This window comes from Haliotis asinina, chromosome 1 (genome assembly GCF_037392515.1).
Source record: "Haliotis asinina isolate JCU_RB_2024 chromosome 1, JCU_Hal_asi_v2, whole genome shotgun sequence".
Lineage (NCBI taxonomy): Eukaryota > Metazoa > Mollusca > Gastropoda > Lepetellida > Haliotidae > Haliotis > Haliotis asinina.
The window spans coordinates 95,748,979-95,771,855 of NC_090280.1; the positions used below are offsets into that span (position 1 = coordinate 95,748,979).

Below are 22,877 nucleotides of genomic sequence, written 5' to 3' on the forward strand. Positions count from 1 at the left end.
GGCAGGTAGGTCATATCTCACTATTTGAGCCACAGTTCAAAAGACATGTAATGTTAAAACATCCTCACTCACTAAATCTTGATTTATTGGTAGCATTTCCAGTTTCTCTCCTTTCTCATATGTCCCAGCTGAAATGCCACACCCTCAGTTATATATGGTCACATACGTGTGAAGGATGGGCCTTCAGCCACCCATGCTAGAACCAAAAGGTCACTATGCCTTTCCTATGAGGCAACTAACGGGATCGACTGGTCAGACTCACTGACACGTGTCATCGGTTCGCAGTTGGGCAGATCGATGCTCATGTTGTTGATCACTGGTTTGTCTGGTCCAGAGTTATTTACACATCAGCACCATGTGGATGGAATATTGCCCAGTGAGGCGTAAAATTAAACTCACTCACATATGTGTGGTCAGTCCTTAATCAAGTGAATGTAGATACATACTGCTGCGTGGTTGCCATTGAGTTGTGTCAACAGTTTTAGCAGCAATCAGCAGTATATTTGAGCCTATCTGACAGTATTCTGTACATAATCATGTCTGGATCAGATAACCCAGTGATGAACAGCAAGATTATAGATCTACACAATAGGGATAGAATGAAGTGTAAAGCAAGTCAGTGAGCTTGACCACCTGATCTGTTAGTCGCCCGTGACGACAAGCATGGGTTCCTGAAATAGCCTGTCTGGGCTGGTCCGGATTCCATTATTTATTCTCTATCTCTCTCTCTCTCACGCACATAGAAGAAAGAGAGAGAGATGTGTATATACATATAACAATTTATCATGACTGGGCCTCCTACGGCCACACACTGTAAGAAGGTAACAAGAATTGTTTCCCTTCAATTTTGATTTATTCAAAATAACAACATAATACCATCAAATACACAGTGTCAACAATAACAATACAAACACAATGCCAGGACACTTTAAGTATAACTTATAAATTGCTGTAATTAAACACATCACATCATAAAGACTCCAACAGCTGGAGAATGCTTGGGTGTCACAGAATATACCAAGGGATTGACAAGTCAACAATCAGGCACCAAATCAACAAGACTAGTCCAAGTGGTAGTCACAGAAGGAAGGATTCAGGTACCGGTGATATATACATGGCTTGGTAGTCAAGCTACATAAACTATTACTGAAAGGTCAGTAAAGTTAACAATTGCAATAAATAGAGATTAAAAGGTTGTTTTCGTACATATTTTCTTTGCCTAGAGTGGATCACAGCTTTCTCACAACTAAAAAGTCTTGCAGCAGGCCACAAGAGACATTTGATGTCCGAGGTATAAATCTGACAAGAAATCATAGCAATGATGATTACTGGCTTCACAAGTAATCCTGCACATACATCTACGCATGAACATGACAAACAAATGCATCCATACACATATACATCCAAGTTCTCATACATGCACACACCTAATATGCATGCATGCACAAGTGTTTGCCCTGATGCAGAAAACCTGCATATTTCACGCACAAATTATTTTAAATGCACAGTGAATTTAGAAGCTTGCATCATTGCTTGCACAATTCTAACTGGGCCCTAACGTCAGATAACCAAAGCTTGTAATTTGTTGTTGTTTAAAACAACTTGGTTTACTATTTGCCAGTTACCTGATCTGCTTTACCTTGTTTTTTTATCATTATTAAACAATCACAGTTGATGTCTTGATGAAAGTTCCATACTGAAGTTGACTCCCAAAACATGTCCATGACTCCCTCTCCCGACACCAGGGAGTCATGATGACTCCTAAATTTTTATGATTAGTGCAAACACACACATCTAACATGCATGCATATACACATATTCAAGCACCAACACACACACCACACGAGACACACCGAGGACACCACCTAAGCAGACATACACCACTATCAACCTCACACATGCTACTGTATATGGTGTTCCTATTTTTTTCAAGACAATGATATGCTTAGGACATCATAACATATGAGCAGAGACCATTGGCTACATAGATGTAAATTTCATCTATAAAGATAAAAGTATTTTCTACCAAGATGTAAGCATCATTAACATAAATGTATATTTTAGACTGTGTCAGTAATATGCCTCCATTGTATATACTTACACAAATATCTCGTACACTGTCAGACAGATACTTCAATACTAACAACATGCAAATAAATGACAGTCTTCAACAAAGCAAAGTTAATGTCTCAACAATTCTCATCAGCCAGTTACAATAAAATTAAGTAAAATAAATGGAGGTAGGCATTAGTGACTATTAGCAGTAGATTATCAAGTTCACAAAACAATGAATAAGAACTATAAATAAAATATAATTCAAATTAATGCTCTATGGCACAAAATCCTCACAATTTAAAACAAAAAACGTCTTTGGCTGGATAGCACTTCAACATGCCTGCAAGTCTTTGAGACTGTAGACTGGTTCACACCTCAACGTTTCTGCAACTCTTTGACTAAGTGTTTGAGTATTCCCATGGAGGAACCTCTGTAACTGCTTCCAAAATGATTCCTGCATCAAAGAGAACAGAAAAAAATAACCCTAAGACAAGTTAGGGTGTACAGAGTTACTCCCCTTGAGCAAATCCCTCTAGTTTGTTTGCAAGGGTAATTGATAAATCTGGTTCTTGTGTGATGTTTCGGTGAAGTGTGCTGTCATAGACATTTGTTAACATGGAAGTATAAACTGATGTGAAAATGATGTAAAATAACTCCTGACTTGGAAAATAATTTGCACTAAAACATTTGTGGAGTAGTAAGAAACGAATAGGAACTGAGCAGAAAGTAGAGTGCACATTGAAGAATTTAGTTTTAGTTTGGTTTAGGAATATTCCAGAAATCTCATGGGCTTCGAGAAATCATCCTCGATATCTCCAGGGTATACGTTACGGTAAGTCTCCACTATACCCTGAACGCATCTACGGCTCTGCCAGATAAATTTATTACCTCCCTTGACTGTCTTTTCATCCAGTCAGGTGTCTACGCTGGGAAGTTAAGTGAACCAATTACAACTCACTTTCGTTTTTCGAATTATCTAACCGATTATACTTGGCAACAGAAACCATGCAGAGGTTCTCTGGAAGAGGTAGAAGGCGTTCTTGCATATGTTGTTTTAAAGTTTCGGACCTGTCAATTTGTTTGTATGATTTCCCTAAAAATGTGGGCAAACCTTTGCAGTTGCGACCGCTACCTTTGTTGACACTGGCAAGCTCTGTTATAACGGCAGCCTAGCTGATTGGCTAGTGTGAGAAGGCGGAGCCAGCAAAGGGAGGTAATACATTTATCTGGCAGAGCCGTAGATGCGTCCAGGGTATAGTGGAGACTTATCGGAGCGTATACCCTGGAGATTTCAAGGATGCGAGAAATGGGCTTTGCACATTGTACCTACCTCACTTACTTCCTCAGTCACATGCTTACACACTGTATGCTGTTTACTTTATTGAGAAGGATTGTTCCACTGAATAAACCAGTTTGGTAAAGAGTGGTTGATGCAATGAATAACTTTGTAAACCTATTATGCAGGAAACACAATCAATCACTGATGCAATTTAGCTGAGGCATACTACAAGTAGTTGAGTGCTTTTGAAGCTCTCCCAGTCTAGGTCCTCACGGCATCACAAACCGAGCAGTGTGGTTGAGATTACGTTAGTTTGTTTGTTGTTAAAAGGGTGGTCATAGTGGTGAAAGTGCTTGTCACACTGAGGCCCAGGTTTGATTCTCCGCATGGGCACAATGTGTGATGCCCATTTCTGGTGTCCCCCATGATATTGATGGAATATTGCTGAAAGTGGCGTACATTTAACTCGCTCATTCACTCACTCACATCCTTGTGTTTAATGTCACATTCAGCAATATTCCACCTTATGTAGCAGCAGTCTGTAAACAATTGAGTCTGGACCAGACAATCAAGTGTTCAACATTGTCAGCATCTATTTATTCAGTTGGGATACAAGGACATGCGCAGTGTATGAAATAAGCCCAAATCCCAGACAGACACCAAATTGGATTAAAAAAGACCGGACAATCCAAAGAAAATATCTGTTTTCAGCAACAATGAATAATACATTGATTTTGACACCTGAGACATGTATTTTCGGTATAACAGTCTATTCACAACAGTATGTTTCAAAGAAATCCGTCTCCAAGTTTGCAGAACTCTATGCATTGGAAGGTTTCACCGATAATATATATCAACACAGTGGTACGATAGGTCAATGTTCAAACAGTAATTGTCAACTAATGTCAAGTCGAAACATAACGCTCAATTTGGCATATATACATTGTATGGAACATGTCATTTAAAAGTTTCACCAGATCATCAGGTCGGCTAGTTTTCACTAGATCACCGGGCTGGCTAGCTGTAAATTTAGACTTTCCGTCATAAATCTAGACTGTCTTGGGTGGTTGGATGAGCCTTATTTCATAGACTAACATGTGCTAACCAAACATACATGCAGGTCTGACTACCCGATCCTGATAATCGCCACTTATGACAAGCTAAGGTTGCTGAAGACAAATTCTAACCAGAGATGGTTGAGGTTATGAAACTAGGAAGTTAAAGTAAACGCAGTTGAGGTTTTAAAAGTGAACGTGAACGTACCAGTGGTTCAGTTTATGGAAGAGTAGATACAGCTGTAGTCTTGTCTCGTAGCCTGGCTGTTTGGGCAGGACATTGAAGTAGTTGTTGAAAAATGCTGAATTAAAACCTCCAAACATGTTGGCAATTCCCAGGTCAAATTCTGCATGTCCATAGAAACTGCAGGGGTCAAAGATCACTGGAGAGAAAGCAGACACACAATCATTCATGTGGACCTGTAAAGTGGCTGACATACAGCTTGAAGATGTCACTCATGCAAATTGTGAAAGTAGACATTAAAATCTATGTTACTGTGGTCAAAACCAAATTGACAGTTTGCGGAACTGAACTTATCTCATGGATAACAGGACAGAGTAGAAATAAAGTTCTTCGAAGCTTAAATTCACATTTTTGCAATGAATGCAATGTCAAAGTAAATATATATGAATGAGTGAGTGAGTGAGTGAGTGAGTGAGTGAGTGAGTGAGTGAGTGAGTGAGTGAGTGAGTGAGTGAGTGAGTGAGTGAGTGAGTGAGTGTAATTTCACGCCTGTGGGATAAGTACCATCAAACGGGTGGGGTTGCAACGAGACCTGGGCGTGGTAGACCAAAATCAACGACACCACGACAGGATCGTCTCATTACGTTAATTGCTCTACGCGATAGGTTTAAATCGGCCCCTGCCATCAATAGAGAATTCCGCACACTCACTGGAAGACGCATTACAACCTCAACCGTTCAAAACCGACTCTATCAAGCTCGTCTGAAAGCAAGACGGCCTTTTAAGGGTGTCACCCTTTCAGCTCACCATAAGCGCCAAAGATTGGCATAGGCTAGGCAGCATCAGGGACGGGCTATGCGCCACTGGCGTTACACCATGTTCTCTGATGAGTCAAGGTTTTGCCTACGATTCACAGATGGCAGAAAACGTTGTTGGCGTCGGAGCGGGGAGTGATATGCCAGAGCAGCAATTCTTGACCATGATCGATATGGAGGTGATAGTGTCATGGTGTGTGGTGGGATTACACATGACAGACGATCAGATTTGGTCATCATTAACGGAGCCATGACTGGTCATCGATACGTTGACCAAATATTGCGTCCTGTTGTGGCTTCATTGGCTAGAGTTATCGGCCGAAATTTTGTATTCCAAGATGATGATGCCAGACCACATCGGGCCCGAATTGTCTCCGCTTATCTCCGACAAGAAGGTACCCAGACATTGGACTGGCCCTCTAAGTCCCCAGACCTGTCCCCGATTGAACATCTCTGGGACGTTCTTGGTCGAAGGGTGTACGCCAGGGACCCGCCAACCTGGCCCAGCTTGGTGCAGCTCTCCAAGAGGAATGGCGGGCAATACCACGGGCAACCATCCGGAAATTGATTAACAGCATGCCATCAAGGTGCTGTGAATGTGTTGCCCAACATGGTGGACACACCAGATATTGAACTTGACGCCGAAAATTGATTTAGTGGATATTTAAAGCAGTTTCAAATTCGCTATTATTTCATTAGTTCCCTTATTTCTTGTCAGTAGTATATATCATGATGTACCAGTTTAATGAGTGTAGAAAGGCCAAACTGATTCTGACCAGCAAAGGTTTGTGTCTAAGGGACACAATTCTGCACAGCAAATAATGTCACTCTGGGTGACTAGACAAGCACTGGCCTCCATGACAGGACAGACTGCAGTAATGGGAATGAACTGGGTAGTTGTAAACTTTTTTGAATGGCGCATGATGCATACACCTGACACAAGTATGTTCAGTCCAGTTACAAAATGTACCTGGTCTGTCTGACAGTTGCCCGACATTTCCAGCCCACAGATCCCCATGCAGCAAAGCAGGCTGAATGTCAAGGCCGTCGAACAACTTTGGCATGCTGGGAAGAATCTGTGACCACAGTTCACGAGCACCTTTGTCTCTATACTGAAAACAATCAAGAAGGACATCATTAGGATGCTCATATGAAAAGGGCTAGAAAAATCAAAGACTATTTCTTCCATAAAATGTGTCATTATTAATAATGAAAGAGTTTTGACTTATACCTCCCTCACATCAAACTATCAACAGAGTTCAAAATAACTGCCGACCCAGAGGCCCTGCGCGGGTTGTTATTGTATTGGGCCGTCAAATATTTGCAGGCCCTGTGGCCTTCAGTAATTTTCTTTTCAGGAAATTAATTTTTTTCTACAGAAATTTGATGTCATTTCATATAATGACAGAATCAAACAACGTAAAATTGTACAGGGTAATCTCTTTTTTGGGGGGGTTTGACCGTAACAATTTGGGCCTGCAGATTTCATTCAAGGCCTGTAAATTTTAAAGCCGGTCCTGATGGTCAACTGGCTAATCAAAGAATTGCAACTCTGACTATCAAGTACTTCTCACCTCAGATTCAAGCCTTTGGATTTGCTCTTCTATTTTCTGGGCATAAAATTGCTGAAAGTAAACAAAAACTAGTTTTACATTTGGGCAACCCTTCACTTACCCCAGCATTCATTTCCATGGTTCTCACAATCTCAGATTACCTGCCCTTGATTTCTCTGTGTCTGTTTAATTGGCTATGCTGCTAGGTCACAGTAAAAATGATTATGATTGCATTCTATAAAAAAAATGAAATATTGAGAAACAAATTGTCACATAAAAGAAAGTTCTCAAAAGTCTTTCTGATGGAAAGGGATTTCAAAGTAATACAATTTACCTCCCCTATCCTTTCCCTTACAACAAAATTTCATTGGTTGGTCCAAACTTGATGAAAATCAAGGGCAGGTAATTTCTGATCATGAGAACACTGAAACACTGGGATAAGTGTTGGTTCCCCGAAACATGACCACTGGAGATATCCTGGATGGATTTTACAATGTCTTACAGAAATATTTTTCATGCAACAAAATATGAAACAACCGACAAAAGGATAACTGCACAGTTCAGTAGAGATGGAATCAACAACACATGGCCTGTTTTGTATTCAATGTTTTACTTCAAAATGTTCCTTTAGTCATTTTTGGAGGACATCCACTATCAAGATATCTATCCACCATCCCCCTGTCTCTACAACTGTTACTCATCACCCACCTGCCTATTCAAGCATTACTCACCACCCACCTGTCTATCCAAGTGTTCTCACCACCCATCTGTCTTTCTAAATGTTATGCACCACCCACTTGTCTATCCAAGTGTTACTCACTACCCAGCTATCTATTGGAGAATTACTCACCACCCGCCCGTCTATCCAAGTGTTACCACTCAGATAACTATTCGAGCGTTACTCACCACCCACATGTCTATCCAAGTATTACTCAAGACCTACATGTCTATCCAAGTGTTAATCATCACCCAGCTATCCATTCGAGCATTACTCACCATCCACCTGTTTATACAAGTGTTACTCACCACATGTCTATCCAAGTGTTACCACCCACCTGTCAATCCAAGTGTTACCACTAAGCTATCTATTCAAGCATTACTCACCACCAAACTGTCTATCCAAGTGTTACTCACCACCCACCAGTCTATCCAAGTGTTACTCACCACCCACCTGTCTATCCAAGTGTTACCACTCACCTGTCTATCCAAGTGTCCTCACTACCATCCTGTCTATCCAAGTGCTACTCACCACCCAGCTATCTATTCGAGCATTACTCACCATCCACATGTCTATCCAAGTGTTACCACTCAACTGTCTATCCAAGTGTCCTCACTACCCTCCTGTCTATCCAAGGGTTACTCACCACCCAGCTATCTATTTGAGCATTACTCACCACCCACCAGTCTATCCAAGTGTTACTCACCACCCACCTGTCTATCCAAGTGTTACCACTCACCTGTCTATCCAAGTGTCCTCACTACCATCCTGTCTATCCAAGTGTTACTCACCACCCAGCTATCTATTCGAGCATTACTCACCATCCACATGTCTATCCAAGTGTTACCACTCAACTGTCTATCCAAGTGTCCTCACTACCCTCCTGTCTATCCAAGGGTTACTCATCACCCAGCTATCTATTTGAGCATTACTCACCACTCACCTGTCTATCCAAGTGTTACTCATCACCCACCTGTGTATCCAAAAGTTACTCACCATCCACTAGTCTATCAAGGTGTCACTCACTACCCACCTGTCTATCCAAGTGTTACTCACCACCCAACTATCTGTCCAAGCGTTATTCTGAGGAATATATCCACAACATGTCTCCACATCAAACCCGAACTTGTCCACGTAGTTGAGATCTGAGTCTCTGTGTATAGATTGCTGTTCCTTCAATATCCGCTGACCTATCTCAGCATTCTGTTGGTGAAGTCTGGAACAACAAACATGTACAATATAGTCAGTATTCATCATCTGCATCAATATTTCATCTTTGTAGCAGGTAAACCATCTGTTGCTAGGTTACAAGGCAAGAAGTCACTAATGAAAAAGGTAAAGTAATGCTTTAGTTTCGGGAATACAGATACATATGCATGATTTCTCCGCACCATTTTGTCAGATATGCATACAATTTGAACTGATTTCCACTTATAATGACATCCAACCTGTAATCTGGTATTCACAACACTTCAATAGCTATATAATAGCGGTCGGGTGTCTAATAGTTAAGCACTGGCTCATCACTGCGAAGACTCATGTTTGATTCCCCACATGACACAATGTGAAGCCCATTTCTGGTGTCCCATATTGCTCGAATATTGCTAAAAACTGCTCTGATACAAGACATGGCCCATCTTGACCAAGTTCAATTTTACGCCACACTCAGCAATGTTCCAGCTATATGTCGGTGGCCTGTAAATAATTTAGTCTGGACCAGACAATCGAGTGACAACATGAGCATCGCTCTGCCCAATTTGGATATAATGACATGTGTCAACCAAGTCAGCAAGACTGGCCACCCAATCCCATTAGTTGCCTCTTATGACAAGATTGGGTTACTGGAGATAATTCTAACAAAGACCTTCATGGGATTGTTAGTTCAGCATCACAAAGTAGAGACAGAGTCTGTCTAGGACCTACCTAGCTAGTTGCTGGCCGAGCACTGCTGAGTAGGAGGAGAGATTGCGCATGTCCAGATACTCCATTACCAATATGGCACCACCCTCAGGGTTTGTTAACACCTAAAACATGGTAATACAAATTAAAAATCCTTAACATAAGGCAAACACATGCATATGTCTTAATGTGGGTGAACTTTCCATCAGTGAGAAGACAGAGAAATTTAAGAAGTACTCTTGGCAATATCAGCAAGGACGAGATCGCCTAGAGGACCAGAGTCAGGGCCCTATTGCTCAAAGCTGTTTTATTTCAAATGTATTAGTAATTCCCTCACTTTAACAAACTTTGTGATGATCAAAGCACTAATATTGGTGTGTGTCAGGCTCTGCCTTAATGCTAAGGACAAGGTAAAATAAAAATCAAGTCTCCTTTTAGTTTGAACATACTAGATGAGGCTACCAGCCTCCTGCTCTCCGGCATATTGTATATCCTCTGGACTATCGAGACAGTTTGGGATCTGTATAAGGTCAAAGGGCAACATAAGGGTGTACCCATAACAAACCATTTAGATTTTATCCCTGAAAACTTGCTGAGGAACATGAGCCTCTTCTTACCTTGATGGGCTTTGGTACTCTCACTTCATCAGCTTTGTACAGAGCAACAAGACTTGCAAACTCTCCATCAAACATCTTCCGTGCCTGGAACAATAAGTGCCTGACAGTGACACACTGACTGATGTCTCAGGTGTGACAGATGGAACACTTACAAGATGATGTGACCAGCCAAATGAGAAAAAGGTAGTGATCTGCCCATCAGATGTGACGTCCAAAATGAAGTGAGAGTCAGATGGCAACTGGGTGTTCCAGTGTGATGTACCTTGCACAATGGGAGTGATCTCCCCTTCAGGTGTGACTTGCCTAAAAGAAATGACCTTCAAATCAGGTGTAACCTGCCAAAAGTGTATGACCTACCAAATACCTATCGAACAGAGTGACCTATCAAAGGGTGTGACTTGCTAAACAGGAATGACCTTACCATTGGTTTTGACTTCAAAATGACTAGGGGTGATCTACCAAAAGGTTGTGATTTTCCCATAGGAGTGACCAGCCCATGATAGGGTGTCACCTCCAACATGAAATTGAGTGACCTGTTAAAAGGTTTGACTTGACAAAAGGAGAGGCCTGCATACTGGTGTGACCTGCAAAATGGGAGTGACATGCCAAAAGGATGTGACATGCCAAAAGGATGTGACTTGCCAAAGAGGAGAGACAAGCCCAATGCGCCATAAAACTAATTGTCAGTGTAGGTGACAGAATGCATTGTTGTGACAGTCATTTAAGTTGCAAAACATTGGTTTGTCAATCAGCTTACTATAATAGTCAGTTATTGACAATCAGGGACCTTTCTCATCTGGCATTATCAGTTACATATTGCAGCCTTTGCACAACATTTTTGAAGCAAGTAAGCTAATAAGCATATTTTGTATTCACCTCTGATTCACGGTTCATCTTGACGAAGACTAGACCCTCATCAGTCTCATATGCCACGCCCTCACTGATGCAACCTCCCCCGCCCATTCTGGTTCTCTTCAGCACCGAGGTGCCAAGTTCCTGTTTCAGCATCTCCTCCATACCCAACACAGGCACTCAGGAATTCCTCTCCCTTCAGTGAATGCGGAGGTTATATAAGGCAATTTCTTGATAAATACATTTCAATGTCGGAGTTCTTTTGTTTGTTTGTTTGTTGCTCAATGCCACACTTTGCATCATTACAGCTTCATGGCATTGGTCTGTAAGTAACTGATGCAAAATCACACAATCCAGTGACCAACATCATGAGCATCGATCTAGTGATATGACGACGTGTCAACCAACATCCATATTTACCTTGAGCGTGTGAGTTTAGTTTTACGCCACACTCAGCAATATTCCAGCTATATGGTGGCAGTCTGTATGTAATAGAGTCTGGACCAGATAATCCAGAGGTCAACATTATGAGCATCGATTTGCGTAACTATGAACTGATGACATGTGTCAACAAAGTCAGTGAGTCTGACCATCTAGCTGATACCATTAGTCACCACTTACAACAGGGCCTATTCTACACCTGATCTTCACGGGTCGAACCTATAGTTAGTTTTAAAATATATAACAAGAGTGAAACGATGTGATTTTATGTGACAACGGTTTAGGTTATATTTTATAATTAACAAGGTGACGAGGTTAACAACATTATCTGCTGTTCTGTCTTGTGGGTTTCCTATTTGTACGCCAATGATCAATGACTGAGGGCGTGAGAAGGGACGGCAGGTGCCGTTTTGTTCAGCTTGGAAACATACATCACAATAGATCTAATGTCAATATATTGAATATGACAGTTGTGACATGTTAACATTAACCTTTCTAAATACAGCTAAAACATCGACAAATCGTATCATAGCATTTCGTTACATTCCCCGTTTGTTAAAACTTCTGTCTGTGAAGGTCTCACCTAATGACAGTTGTTGTCATTTTCAGAGACACAAAAATCAGCTGACCAAAACATGCAAACACCAACCTAAGACAAAGCTGTCGCAATCTGATCCGGATGCAAGTAGGACCTGACGAAGCTACGTTCTACAGCCGCCCTGAAAACATGCTCCTTATAGCGTTATTTCTATCACTTATCAACAGAGGAACAAACATATAGGGCTGAGATGGAGCTCGTTGTGGAAGTAGCAAGGGAGGTAACTGCCGGCGCACCGACTGCGACAAATCAAAACATGGCGACCAGGAAACACGTGGGTGATGGAGAGGACGAAGTGCCGGCCAAAACATCCACTGACTCCGTCCAGAGTGAAAAACTGCTGTTATTTCTAAAGTGGTGTGATGACAACGGATTTTGTGTCTCGAAAAAGGTGAAAATGCATGCACTGATTATCACGAATCGCTGTTTACATTGTCACCATTGTTTAGACAAAGTAAACAAACGATATTCAAATTTCTTTGATTCTTTCAGGCATTATTTCATGCACTGTTGCTTTCCTTTTCACGTCAGTTCAATAAGTCGAAAATGAACTTCCAGTATGATTTGCCAGTTTGGTTTTGTCACCTGTTTTTGAAGTAATATCTGAATTTGTCAATATATTGATTTTATGTCAATCGTTCAACGAGACAAAAGGCTTGAAATCAATGGTGTACGAAATGAACTCAAGTTTGCGTTTTGCCACATTTCATATTGTATCGTAGCGATAAGACCTGGGGTGTTTCGTGTTTTACTGTTCTTTGTTTATGTAAGAATTGTAGTTTTAATGTCTCATCATGTTTATGTTTTAGGTGAAAGTTGGTAAAGAAGGATCATGTGCACAGAATGGCATGGTCGCTGTAGCTGACATTGAGAAGGGAGAAACTCTCTTCATCATCCCCAGACAAATGTTACTGACACCAAGCACATGTGGCATTGCCAAATTGTTGGAAGAAGGTAAAAAGCAGTATGCATTATGAACTTTTCAGTTTATAATATAATTGATTAAAAAACTTAATTCAATGTTCACAGCATCAATAGGAGGGATTCATCAACATGTCTATGGAGGATGGGACTTGAATAAGTAATTTATTCGAATACTGGGTATCAAAAGAATGGATATTAAACTTTCTACTAGCCTGAATAGTTCTAGCATCTCTTTAATTTGTTGTAATTCCATTAACATGCAATACGTACAAAACTTTTTCAGATTAGGTTCATATCCCAGTCTCAGCTGAAAAGACTCTCTTGTCTTGTTCAGTTACTGTTGTTACATACCTAAAGAGTAGTACTGCATTAAATACACTTTGAGACAATAATGATATATATTCATGAATTTAGGGTGAAGAATGTGAATATTTCTTCATGAGTACTACAGATTTGATAATTCATTATGTATTTGCTTACACTGAAGCCTTTCAGTGGTAATTTCTGTGAAGTGAAAAAGCAATGCATCATTACAAAGTCACTTATAGCCTAACGACAGGACCCTTAGGTGCCTAGGCAAATTGAGTTAAGCTATTATGCTTGATTATATGTATATTCTATTTAGGTTATCACATTTTGCTAAATAATAAACCAGTTCCAAGTGAAAAATATTCTTTTAAGAAGATGTTTGTCATTTTTTCAAAATAGTGTACATTTTGCTTATCACACTTAGATAAATATCAGAACAGTTCCAAGTAAAAAACTCTACTGACTACTAAACACCATCAGGAATCTGACTTAGTTTGCCAACAATTGGAACACATTCACAAAACAAATGCAATTTATCTAAGTTAGTTTTCCTCTTGCATGCTTGGTCTTGTAGTTCCCACTCTTACAGCAAAGACACCAGGCTCCAAAGATGGTATATTGCATAACTCACTCTCTATGCTCTCTAAAAATTCAGGTAACATGAACATGTGTGTATGTTACTGACAGTCTTCATTGGTGTCAAGACTTTGTGTTATTGGTGAATTTTCACAGGCAAAATGTTCAGAAAAATTGGCATATTGCTTTTCACTTTTTCACCATGTTGGCAAAATCTGCGTTCAGGTTCATAAGAAAACATGAAAGAAAAATATTGAGGTACAATTTGGAATACATGAATTATTATTGATATACGAAATACAGACTAATGTGCATCACTAATTTTTGTTGTGACATGAACTGTGTGTTTCAGGATCAGCTGAGCTGCAGAGCTCCAGTGGCTGGATTCCCCTCCTGATTGCTCTGATGTACGAATACAACAACCCTCAATCAAAATGGAGGTCATATCTGGACGTCTGCCCAGACTTTAAGGAGCTGACACTTCCTATGTTCTGGTCTCAGTGAGTCATCATCCTTTAAAGCTCACACTCATGCTAATGTAAGGGTGGTGACGTAGTACTTTATGTCACACTGCTCTGTCTAGACTCGTGTACGCCAGTTTCAAGACAAATATTCTGTCACAAGTGGGTAGGCTTACTGATTTGGTAACTGTATTTCCAGGGGCTATATTTTCTAAGCTCTCTTAGCGCTATGATTGCTATACAGTAACACCAACTTACGATTGTCTTAGCGCTAAGAGAGCTTCGAAAATATAGGCCAAGGCGTAGATCAGTGCTCTTGATGTTGATCACTAGACTGTCAAGGACAGACTTGACTATTTACATATTACTGGAATATTACTGAGTGCTGCATTAGGAAACAGACAAATCATTCAAACCTTGTTTGTGATGCCATCTTGTTTATGACACAATATTAGGTTTTCAGCCAAAAGTAGATTTTCCTGTAGCCATCCCTGATATATTCATGTTTAAATAGTTTTGTTTAATTGCTAGAGATTCTGTTTGGCGTGTTGTTCTTCTATATCAATGCCTATATGAATTATATGTAATGTGCTGATACTCATTTGTACAGGTCTGAACGTGAGGAGCTCCTGAAAGGCACCGGTGTGATTGAGGCAGTCGACCGTGACCTTGTTAACATAACACATGACTTCAAGAAGCTTGTGCAGCCTTTCATCCAGAAACACAAAGATGTGTTTGGGTAGGTTAAGTACATGTTAGTTTTGGGTCTGTTGAAATATTATAGTAAGTGAGTATGATTTCACTTGATTCCATCTTTAGTTTGACATGGGACACTAGAAATGGTCCTCAAATATTACATCCATGGTTGGAATCAGACTGGGGTCCTTTTAAGAAGCAAACATTTTAATCAGTGCCAGAAGTATTACACGTATGTTAACAGTAAGTAATGGTGCATTAATCATATGAATGAATTAAAATCTCAACCATTTCTTTGATAATTGCATAAGATTACTGTTATGACACTTGTATATATCCATGTTTGACGTAAGAAATAAGTAAGAGGATTGGGTGTCCAGACTTGCTGACATGGTTGACATGATGTCCCATTTGCATAGAACAATGCTCATGCTGTTGAACACAGGATTACCTGGTCCAGGCTTGCTTATTTGTGGACTGAGGCTATATTGCTGGAATGTTGTTGACTGTGGCATTAAGGAACAATCTATCAATCAATCAAATTGTTAATCAGGGCTACCTTGAAAATATTGATTTTCAGTTTTAGATAGAGGACTCTTGCATATTTCAAAGTCAATGAATGCATATTAAGTAACATTCTATGCCCTGTGTCATTGAACTGTCATTAGGTTTGTGCATAAAATAATAGTAAAAAGATATGCTTTAAAAAAAACATGGGAAGTGGGGGGTGGTGACCAATTATTTTGTATATGGGGAGTCACTTACTTTGAACATAAATTTAGGGTTGGGGGGTGGGGGGAGTCAATCACATTGTACATGTGTCTCCATAAAAATGATCATCGTACCCTATCTAGCCATAAATTAGAAACGGTTCCTGAAAGAGGTATAAACCATACTCATCGATTCAAAGTCAAAGCGAAAGACCTTTTCAAGGAATATTGGTATTTAGAAGATGTTGAAATGGCTGCGAGTAATGTTAATTAATGTTTTATATTCCTGACAACATGTAGATTGATAATCAGTGCTCGGTGATCAATTAGTAATCAGTTGCAACTGTAAAGTCCACTGCAACATGCCTGTAGGCTGGAAAGAGACACAACCATAACATTAAGCAAATAAAACAGGCAAGGATACTCTCTGTTGAGACGTCATCAGTTTCTGTTTAAAAAACATACTTTCTAAAGTTTAATGCGATGAGAAATACCCTATACATATGAGAAGTTCTCAAAACGTTTTGGCCTCGCCTTGTGTGAGGTGAACTTATTTATTCCCCAGTCGGTAGATATCTATTGATATCAGTGGACACTTCTGTGGGTGACATGGGAGTGTTTTAACAGGCAACCCACCCGTCAATACTACAGGATTGTGATACCTTGTAAGTAGAGTGTTCAGTATTTGGTTATGCTGTGCACAAGAGATAGGGGTGACAAGTGATGAGCACTGGGGTGAGGGTGACAAGTGATGAGCCCTGGGGTGAGGGTGACAAGTGCTGTATAAGTGAAAATGGCTGATGACCCATGATTTGAAATATGCCAAACCCAATCAACCAGGTGGTCATTACAAATCACATTACTCACAGAAAGACAGAATAACCTGCTTGCCCTATGACCCGGTAATGGAATGATCCAAAACATTCAGAGACCTGCATTAAACACCTACTACAAAATACTACTAGCTGACATCTACTCATTGTGAACATAATGAACGTCTGTTGAACCAAAAGATTTATATATGCACAGATGTATATACATTTTGATAAAAATAACGCAACACATGAAGTTAATGTAAATGCTTTTATTTTGAGTCTATTACAATAGCTTTGAGTACATCATTGGCATATCGATTCCACGCAAGTGAAAATTCAAATTTTGAAACAGGTTATTAATCACTGTGTCAGGTGTGTTAGTACTCTGGACTTAGCTTGAGTTGGTGCCCTCTATAGTGAGGGCATGAAGTTCTCAGTTGTACTCAGTTTTAGAGTTGGTGCCCTCTATAGTGAGGGCATGAAGTTCTCAGTTGTACTCAGTTTTAGAATTTTCCATATGAGTAGGTCATCTCTCTTCCAATTATCACAATATTAATACTGTTTGCTGCAGGGGTGTTTTCACAGGTGCCACATGAATAATCATTATTTGCAATACTACTGATAACAACGCTGTTTCACAGCTTTAGGTAGTGAGTTCCACAAACATTTTATCTCTCCTCATAACAGGCAAATGATTTTATATCTTTCAACGTCTTTATCAATGCAGGCCGGTATATGATGACATTGAGTTCTACAAGAAGATAGTGGCGTTTGTTATGGCCTACAGCTTCACTGAGCCTGTCAAAATGGACGGTGAAGAAGAAGACGAAGCTGACACTGTTACCTCCCCTCCCATGATGGTTCCTATGGCTGACATCTTAAATCATGTGGCAAAGAACAACGCAAATCTGGAGTTTGAAAAGGACTGCTTGAAGATGGTTGCTATTAATGATATCAAAATGGTATACAAATGATACTTGGTGTGGTAGAAAAAAGAATTTGATTTATTTAAACTAATTTGGAACATCTTTGAACAACGATAGTCCATTGACGTATTTGGAATCTGATTTCTCAGGTATTGTCACAGGTTAATTGTATTAACCAAACTACATGAATAAAAACATGATATTCACCATAAAACCAAATCATTTCGAATTTTGAGGGAAAGTGTTGGAAGTGAAAAATCCAAAGGATTTATTGCAGTAGTTATCATTGAAATTCAAGTTTATATTTCATTTGAATACATTCCACTAACACTATTGTCATACATATTGATAACTGTTTGCCAATGTTTCCAGGGTGAGGAAGTGTTCAACACTTACGGTCAAGTGGCCAACTGGCATCTTCTTCATATGTATGGCTTTGCTGAACCCTATCCCAATAACCACTATGACACTGTGAGTACCATACTTCACCATTGTTCACTGTAACTGATGATTTTCTAGTGTCAGTTTTGTTACTCAGAAACTGGAATGTTTATGTTTTGATTCCCTGGGTATGGAAAACAAAAGCGGTTTACCTGCCATGTGATCGACATCAATGGTTTAAAACAGTGACAGGTTGGGTTGGAGTCGGTAAATTGTTAACATCCAAGGCCTAGATTTTTTAAGCTCTCTTAGTGCTATGCCATACATTAACATTAACTTACGACAATCTAATAACAGTGGTATGGTATCTGAGTGCTATGGCAGTGTAAAACTGGCATTAATCTGAGCTGATTCAAGCAGTCTACAACAAACTCAGAAATTTTTGCAAGTGTGGGACCCATGAAGATGCAGTTTAGAACTGATCTTCAGTATACCTTTGCTTGTCATAAAAGGTGACTTATTGATGACGTATTAAGGCTTGTTGACTTGATTGACACAGGTCATTGTATTCCATTTGTGTAGATCGATGCTCATGATATTGATCCCTGGATTGTCTGGTCCAGACACTATTATTTCCAGACTTGTGCTATTTAGGTGAATTATTGCTGAGTTCAGAGGTTAACAACAAACAAACGAAATAAACATCATATATGTGGCTTTGCAGTAGTGTGACATGAAAACCCAAGTTGTCCTTAATCTTTAAACTTACACAGTGAGATACCTTGCATCAACATTACAACGTCCCCTATCTTATTGTACAGGTTGATATCCCCCTGCGACTGGTGCTAGATGCAGCTAAACAACTCGATTACAACACCCCCCAGCTTCTGCAGGACAAGTGGGCTTTCTTGCAGGCCATGGTGAGATGTGCTCCTTCCTGACATTAGCTTGCTGGCAATCTCTATATCATCAGTGCTTACACCCATATCTAACAAATTACCAACCTTTGATTTCCATTTGTCAATCTGATGGGCTATGCTCAAGGACTAATATCCAGTAGCAAACCACCTCTACCTTGCTGATTATTATCAGTTTTGAAAAAGTGATTGACACAGAAAAGAAAGTCCTCAAAGATCATTTAGATGTAAAGAATGTCTCAATGTAGCTTCGGTTCTGTGTAACACAAGTTCCCTTTTCCGTGCACATATTGACTCAAGATTTTAGTAAACTGATAAAGAAAACCAAGAACAGATAGTTTAGAATCAGAAGAAACACAAGAATGGGTCCAGGATCTAGTGTAGGTGTCTGGAAATGGATAACCTTGAGGGTTAGGGGGTGGGGTTACACAGTTCTCCCAGACCTACTCCTGATTGTCAATCAATGGTCTCGTTTCCTAAATAATACATAGCCTGGATGTATAATCTCCGTGTAGTAGCTTCCACTGTCCATCAAGCTGTAGTCTCATTTAAACTCAACTACTGATTCTCCCCATTTATAATAAAGGTAAAATTATAATGATATGGTCAGGTTTCATTCTCAATGTTTGTAATATTGTCGAGTGGATCTTAAGGGTAAAGAAGGCTTGTTGGTTCCTGTTGTCTAAGAGTGTACACGGATGAAAATGAATTTTGGGACCGTTCATAAGTTATGAACGGGGCTGATGATAATTTTGTTCTGGGGTGGTAGGGGGGTAATAAATTTTGTGTACACATACTTGGGTGTGTTGGGGAGGGTGGGTGGGGATTGGTCAGTAATTGTACATGCTTAGAAGATTTGAGAAAGAGGGGAGGGTAGGGGCCATTCAGTCAGGTACATTTTGTACATAAATGTTGATTTTAGGGGCAATCATCACCACCCCCTAGCCATGCATTATGTATGGTTCCTTCCCACAGAATTTACCACAGAGTTACATTAGGCCATTACATCATGCACGTTGTCCACACAGTCAAACCGTGTTCATGTGTTGCTGTGTGTGTCTATGTTTGTCTGCAGGACCTAGCGTCAGACGATGTTTTTGTGGTGGGCGTTGATGGCATTCTCACCGAGGAAGAGCTCTACAGCACACTAAAGGTGGGTACACCATGTTGATTAGCTTTGGTGAAAACAAAAGGTGTTGTATATATCTTGTATACATTAGATATGGTTATATAATGATTATTGCTCAAGTCTTGAATTGAATGAGATGTTAGTATCAAGATCAAGCAAATATGTCAGGTTCACTTTGGTCAAAAAAGCGTCAAGGTACAACTCTTAACTGTGATTATTGTTTGTAGGAGTAGAGGACCTGGGTCCAAGTCCAGACAAGGTTCATAGTGCTACAACATTCACAAACCTATGATAAACTATTATTACAGGTCTTAATGCTACAAATGCTTTATGAATTAGGAGTCTTCAGTGTGCAAAACGAGAAAAACATTGATGCATGTCACTTTGTTGTGTTAAAGGTATTGTCAATGACAGAGCCAACGTTCAAGGAATACCAGGAGAAAGATGGATGGAGTGACGATGACAGTGATGATGAGGATGATGAATCTCTTTCATTTGGTATGTGTGTTTGAGCCATTTGTAAACAGTGTTCATTCTTATTGTTGAAAAGTATTTTTGAGGTTTACTTACAAAAACCCCAACATTTTCTTGATACAAATGGCTCAACAGTGATGCAGTGTGATCAGTTATCTCTTATTGTTTTGATTGCTTATCCTGGAGAATGAATTTATGTCACGTATGTTGATTTAATACGTTTTCCATACGCTTACACTCAGTAAGTGAAACTCCAGACATCACTGTCAGTTACCTGACGGATGGGTTAGGAGCTTGTCTACAAGAACCAATCAAACAGCCTGTTCCATAAGTCAGATGCTATTTGCAATCAGAACATCTAATCAAGATGGGCAGTAAGGAACTGTATGAATCAATTATACTTTCAGAAAAAATGAAAACCCTTCCAGAAAGCTGGAAGACCATTTTATCGAGGTATGTGATTTATTTCTATATATTTATATATTATACTTTAGTAGTCTGGAGATAAGGATGCATGAACATTGGCCCCAACTATTTTGTTTGATTACATTTTCTATGAGCTATATTCTGTACTTCAAAATAGAGATAAAGTCTCTGTGAGATTCTGACAGATACTTCCCCTTTGTAATGTTGTATCTAATAGAGTGAGTGAGTGAGTTTAGTTTACGCTGCACTCAGCAATATTACTGCTATATGGCAGCAGTCTGTAAATAATCGAGTCTGGACCAGACAATCCAGTGATCAACATGAGCATCGATCTGCACACTTGGGAACCGATGACATGTGTCAACCAAGTCAGCAAGCCTGACCACTCGATCCCGTTAGTCGCCTCCTACGACAAGCATAGTTGCCTTTTGTGGGTATCTAATAGACTTAGTCAAAGATAAGCCACAGTGATTCTTATTTCAGTTGTGTACAGTGTGTTAGTCTTGTCCTGTCAGTAAAATTTTAAGAAAATCTGTCCTTATTTCAGTTGTGCACGTGCCTGCTTGAAGCGTTACCCAACAACCCTTGAAGAGAACGAAAAGACGGAAGTGTCATCATTACCCACAATACACCGGTTTGCCTTGTTGACCCGCCATGGTCAGATGAAACTTGTACAGAAAATAATTGAGTGTTGTACATAATGTAGAATAAAATGATCTTATGTAGATATTCAGTGTCTCTGACATTTTTGTTTGTCAGTAAGTACTTCATGACTTGGCAGCCAAGCTTCAACAACATGGTTTGAGCATTTGAGCTGTGGAAGAGTCTAGTGGTTCAAGTCTTCACTTGTCACACCTAAGACCAGAGTTTGATTCCCAAAGAGACAAAATGTGTACAGCCCATTTGTGGAGTCTTTCAGATGTGATATTGTTGGAACATTTCTAATAACTGCATAAAACCAAAGTCAGTCACTCTTGATGAAATTTTAGAATTTTTTTCGTATTTTCTCCTCATATTCACCTGAATCTTTGGCCAAACATCTGTAAAAAGGAAGATAGAGTATTTGCCCTTACATTATCAGCATGCTGCTTTATAGTGGTGAATTTATTAATGGGTGCAAGGTAATCTTATGTGCAAAGGCATAGAGATTATAAACTAATGATCAGTGTCCTGGTCCTAATACCCACTCCACGGATCTCAACACCAGTGGGCAACAGTTACATTACAAATCCTCTTATAACAGATTATTTTTGTTTGAGACATTGGTCATTTTCATGAATGGTTACATCTGGTTTAGAATTTGTCTTCAGCAACCCATGCTTGGCGAAAAAGGTGACAAATGGGATTGAGTGGTCAGGTTGACACTTCGTTTACCATTTGCCTCGACTGATGCTCTTGATGTTGATCACAGGATTTTCTGGCATGTTTCTTTTCTATTTTTGACAGCTGTGAAAAATGCAGTGCACTTTAGATGCAAGCAGAATCTAACCATAATTAATTTTGTTGTTTGTTCAAGGGCGCACCTTCCAATATTCTAGCTATATGGCAGCGATGTGTATACATTTGATTCAGACCCAGATAAGTGCTTGCTTTCAGTGGCAGTAATTTGTTCAGTGGAGTTGGTTTGGACAGAGGAAAATCCTGTATCCATTAAGTTAAAGCTTTCATAGCTTGCAAAATCCATTCACACGTCCAGATTTCTTCGTCTCCATCGTAATGACTGAGTTTAGTGGTATGCAGCCATTTTCCAGTGGTGGTCTGTACGTAATCGAGTCTGGACCAAACAATCCAGTGATCAATAACATGAGCATCGATCTACACAATTGGGAACCGATGACATGACAATATGATTAGTCACCTATGTGTTGCTGAAGATCGATTTTAGGTAAAGAAACTTTGTCAAACGGGAGGTTTTGCTTTATGCTGGGTGTAACCTGCAGACCTAACTAAATAAGCAGAACTCACCAAAACTGACTGCGCAATCCCCCAATGTAGGCTGTCACCAAATTTGAGAATCTGAAAAGTGGCCAAAGTCTAATGGTGACCTTGAAAATAAGGTCAAGGTTA

The 22,877-nt window shown here is 39.8% G+C and overlaps 2 protein-coding genes across 3 annotated transcripts; one reads left to right on the forward strand and one right to left on the reverse strand.

Moving 5' to 3' along the window:
* Window positions 1–834: 834 nt before the first annotated feature.
* On the reverse strand, window positions 835–12,305 carry LOC137255814 (ketosamine-3-kinase-like). 2 transcript variants are annotated; one of them, XM_067793370.1, is made up of 9 exons: window positions 12,118–12,305; window positions 11,052–11,223; window positions 10,176–10,259; window positions 9,583–9,683; window positions 8,716–8,875; window positions 6,963–7,013; window positions 6,359–6,500; window positions 4,598–4,772; window positions 835–2,509 (listed from the first exon to the last, which is right to left on the reverse strand). In XM_067793370.1, the coding sequence occupies exons 2-9, from the start codon at window positions 11,190–11,192 to the stop codon at window positions 2,431–2,433; spliced, it is 933 nt and encodes a 310-aa protein (XP_067649471.1). In that variant the 5' UTR covers window positions 11,193–11,223; window positions 12,118–12,305; the 3' UTR covers window positions 835–2,430. The 2 variants fall into 2 exon arrangements, with proteins under 2 accessions (XP_067649471.1, XP_067649478.1); XM_067793377.1 differs by lacking the exon at window positions 12,118–12,305 and having other exon boundaries at window positions 11,052–11,240.
* LOC137255810 (N-lysine methyltransferase setd6-like) lies at window positions 12,250–21,537 on the forward strand. The gene is made up of 11 exons (XM_067793357.1): window positions 12,250–12,457; window positions 12,876–13,020; window positions 14,228–14,375; window positions 14,947–15,075; window positions 17,285–17,519; window positions 17,856–17,954; window positions 18,686–18,784; window positions 19,857–19,934; window positions 20,309–20,408; window positions 20,792–20,837; window positions 21,358–21,537. The coding sequence occupies exons 1-11, from the start codon at window positions 12,257–12,259 to the stop codon at window positions 21,509–21,511; spliced, it is 1,434 nt and encodes a 477-aa protein (XP_067649458.1). The 5' UTR covers window positions 12,250–12,256; the 3' UTR covers window positions 21,512–21,537.
* Window positions 21,538–22,877: the final 1,340 nt, after the last annotated feature.

What these genes read in the sequence shown, in the direction of transcription:
- LOC137255814 (XM_067793370.1), bottom strand. Translation starts at nt 11,192, where the DNA reads ATGGAGGAGATGCTGAAACAGGAACTTGGCACCTCGGTGCTGAAGAGA. An exon ending in CTTGGACAGATAGTTGGGTG is followed by an intron (nt 7,014 to 8,715) that starts GTGAGTAACACT and finishes GTTTACTTTCAG; the next exon opens with CAATTTTATGCCCAGAAAAT. An exon ending in TTCCATAAACTGAACCACTG is followed by an intron (nt 2,510 to 4,597) that starts GTACGTTCACGT and finishes TCTTTGATGCAG; the next exon opens with GAATCATTTTGGAAGCAGTT.
- LOC137255810 (XM_067793357.1), top strand. Translation starts at nt 12,257, where the DNA reads ATGGAGCTCGTTGTGGAAGTAGCAAGGGAGGTAACTGCCGGCGCACCG. An exon ending in CTTCCTATGTTCTGGTCTCA is followed by an intron (nt 14,376 to 14,946) that starts GTGAGTCATCAT and finishes TCATTTGTACAG; the next exon opens with GTCTGAACGTGAGGAGCTCC. An exon ending in CCAATAACCACTATGACACT is followed by an intron (nt 17,955 to 18,685) that starts GTGAGTACCATA and finishes CTTATTGTACAG; the next exon opens with GTTGATATCCCCCTGCGACT.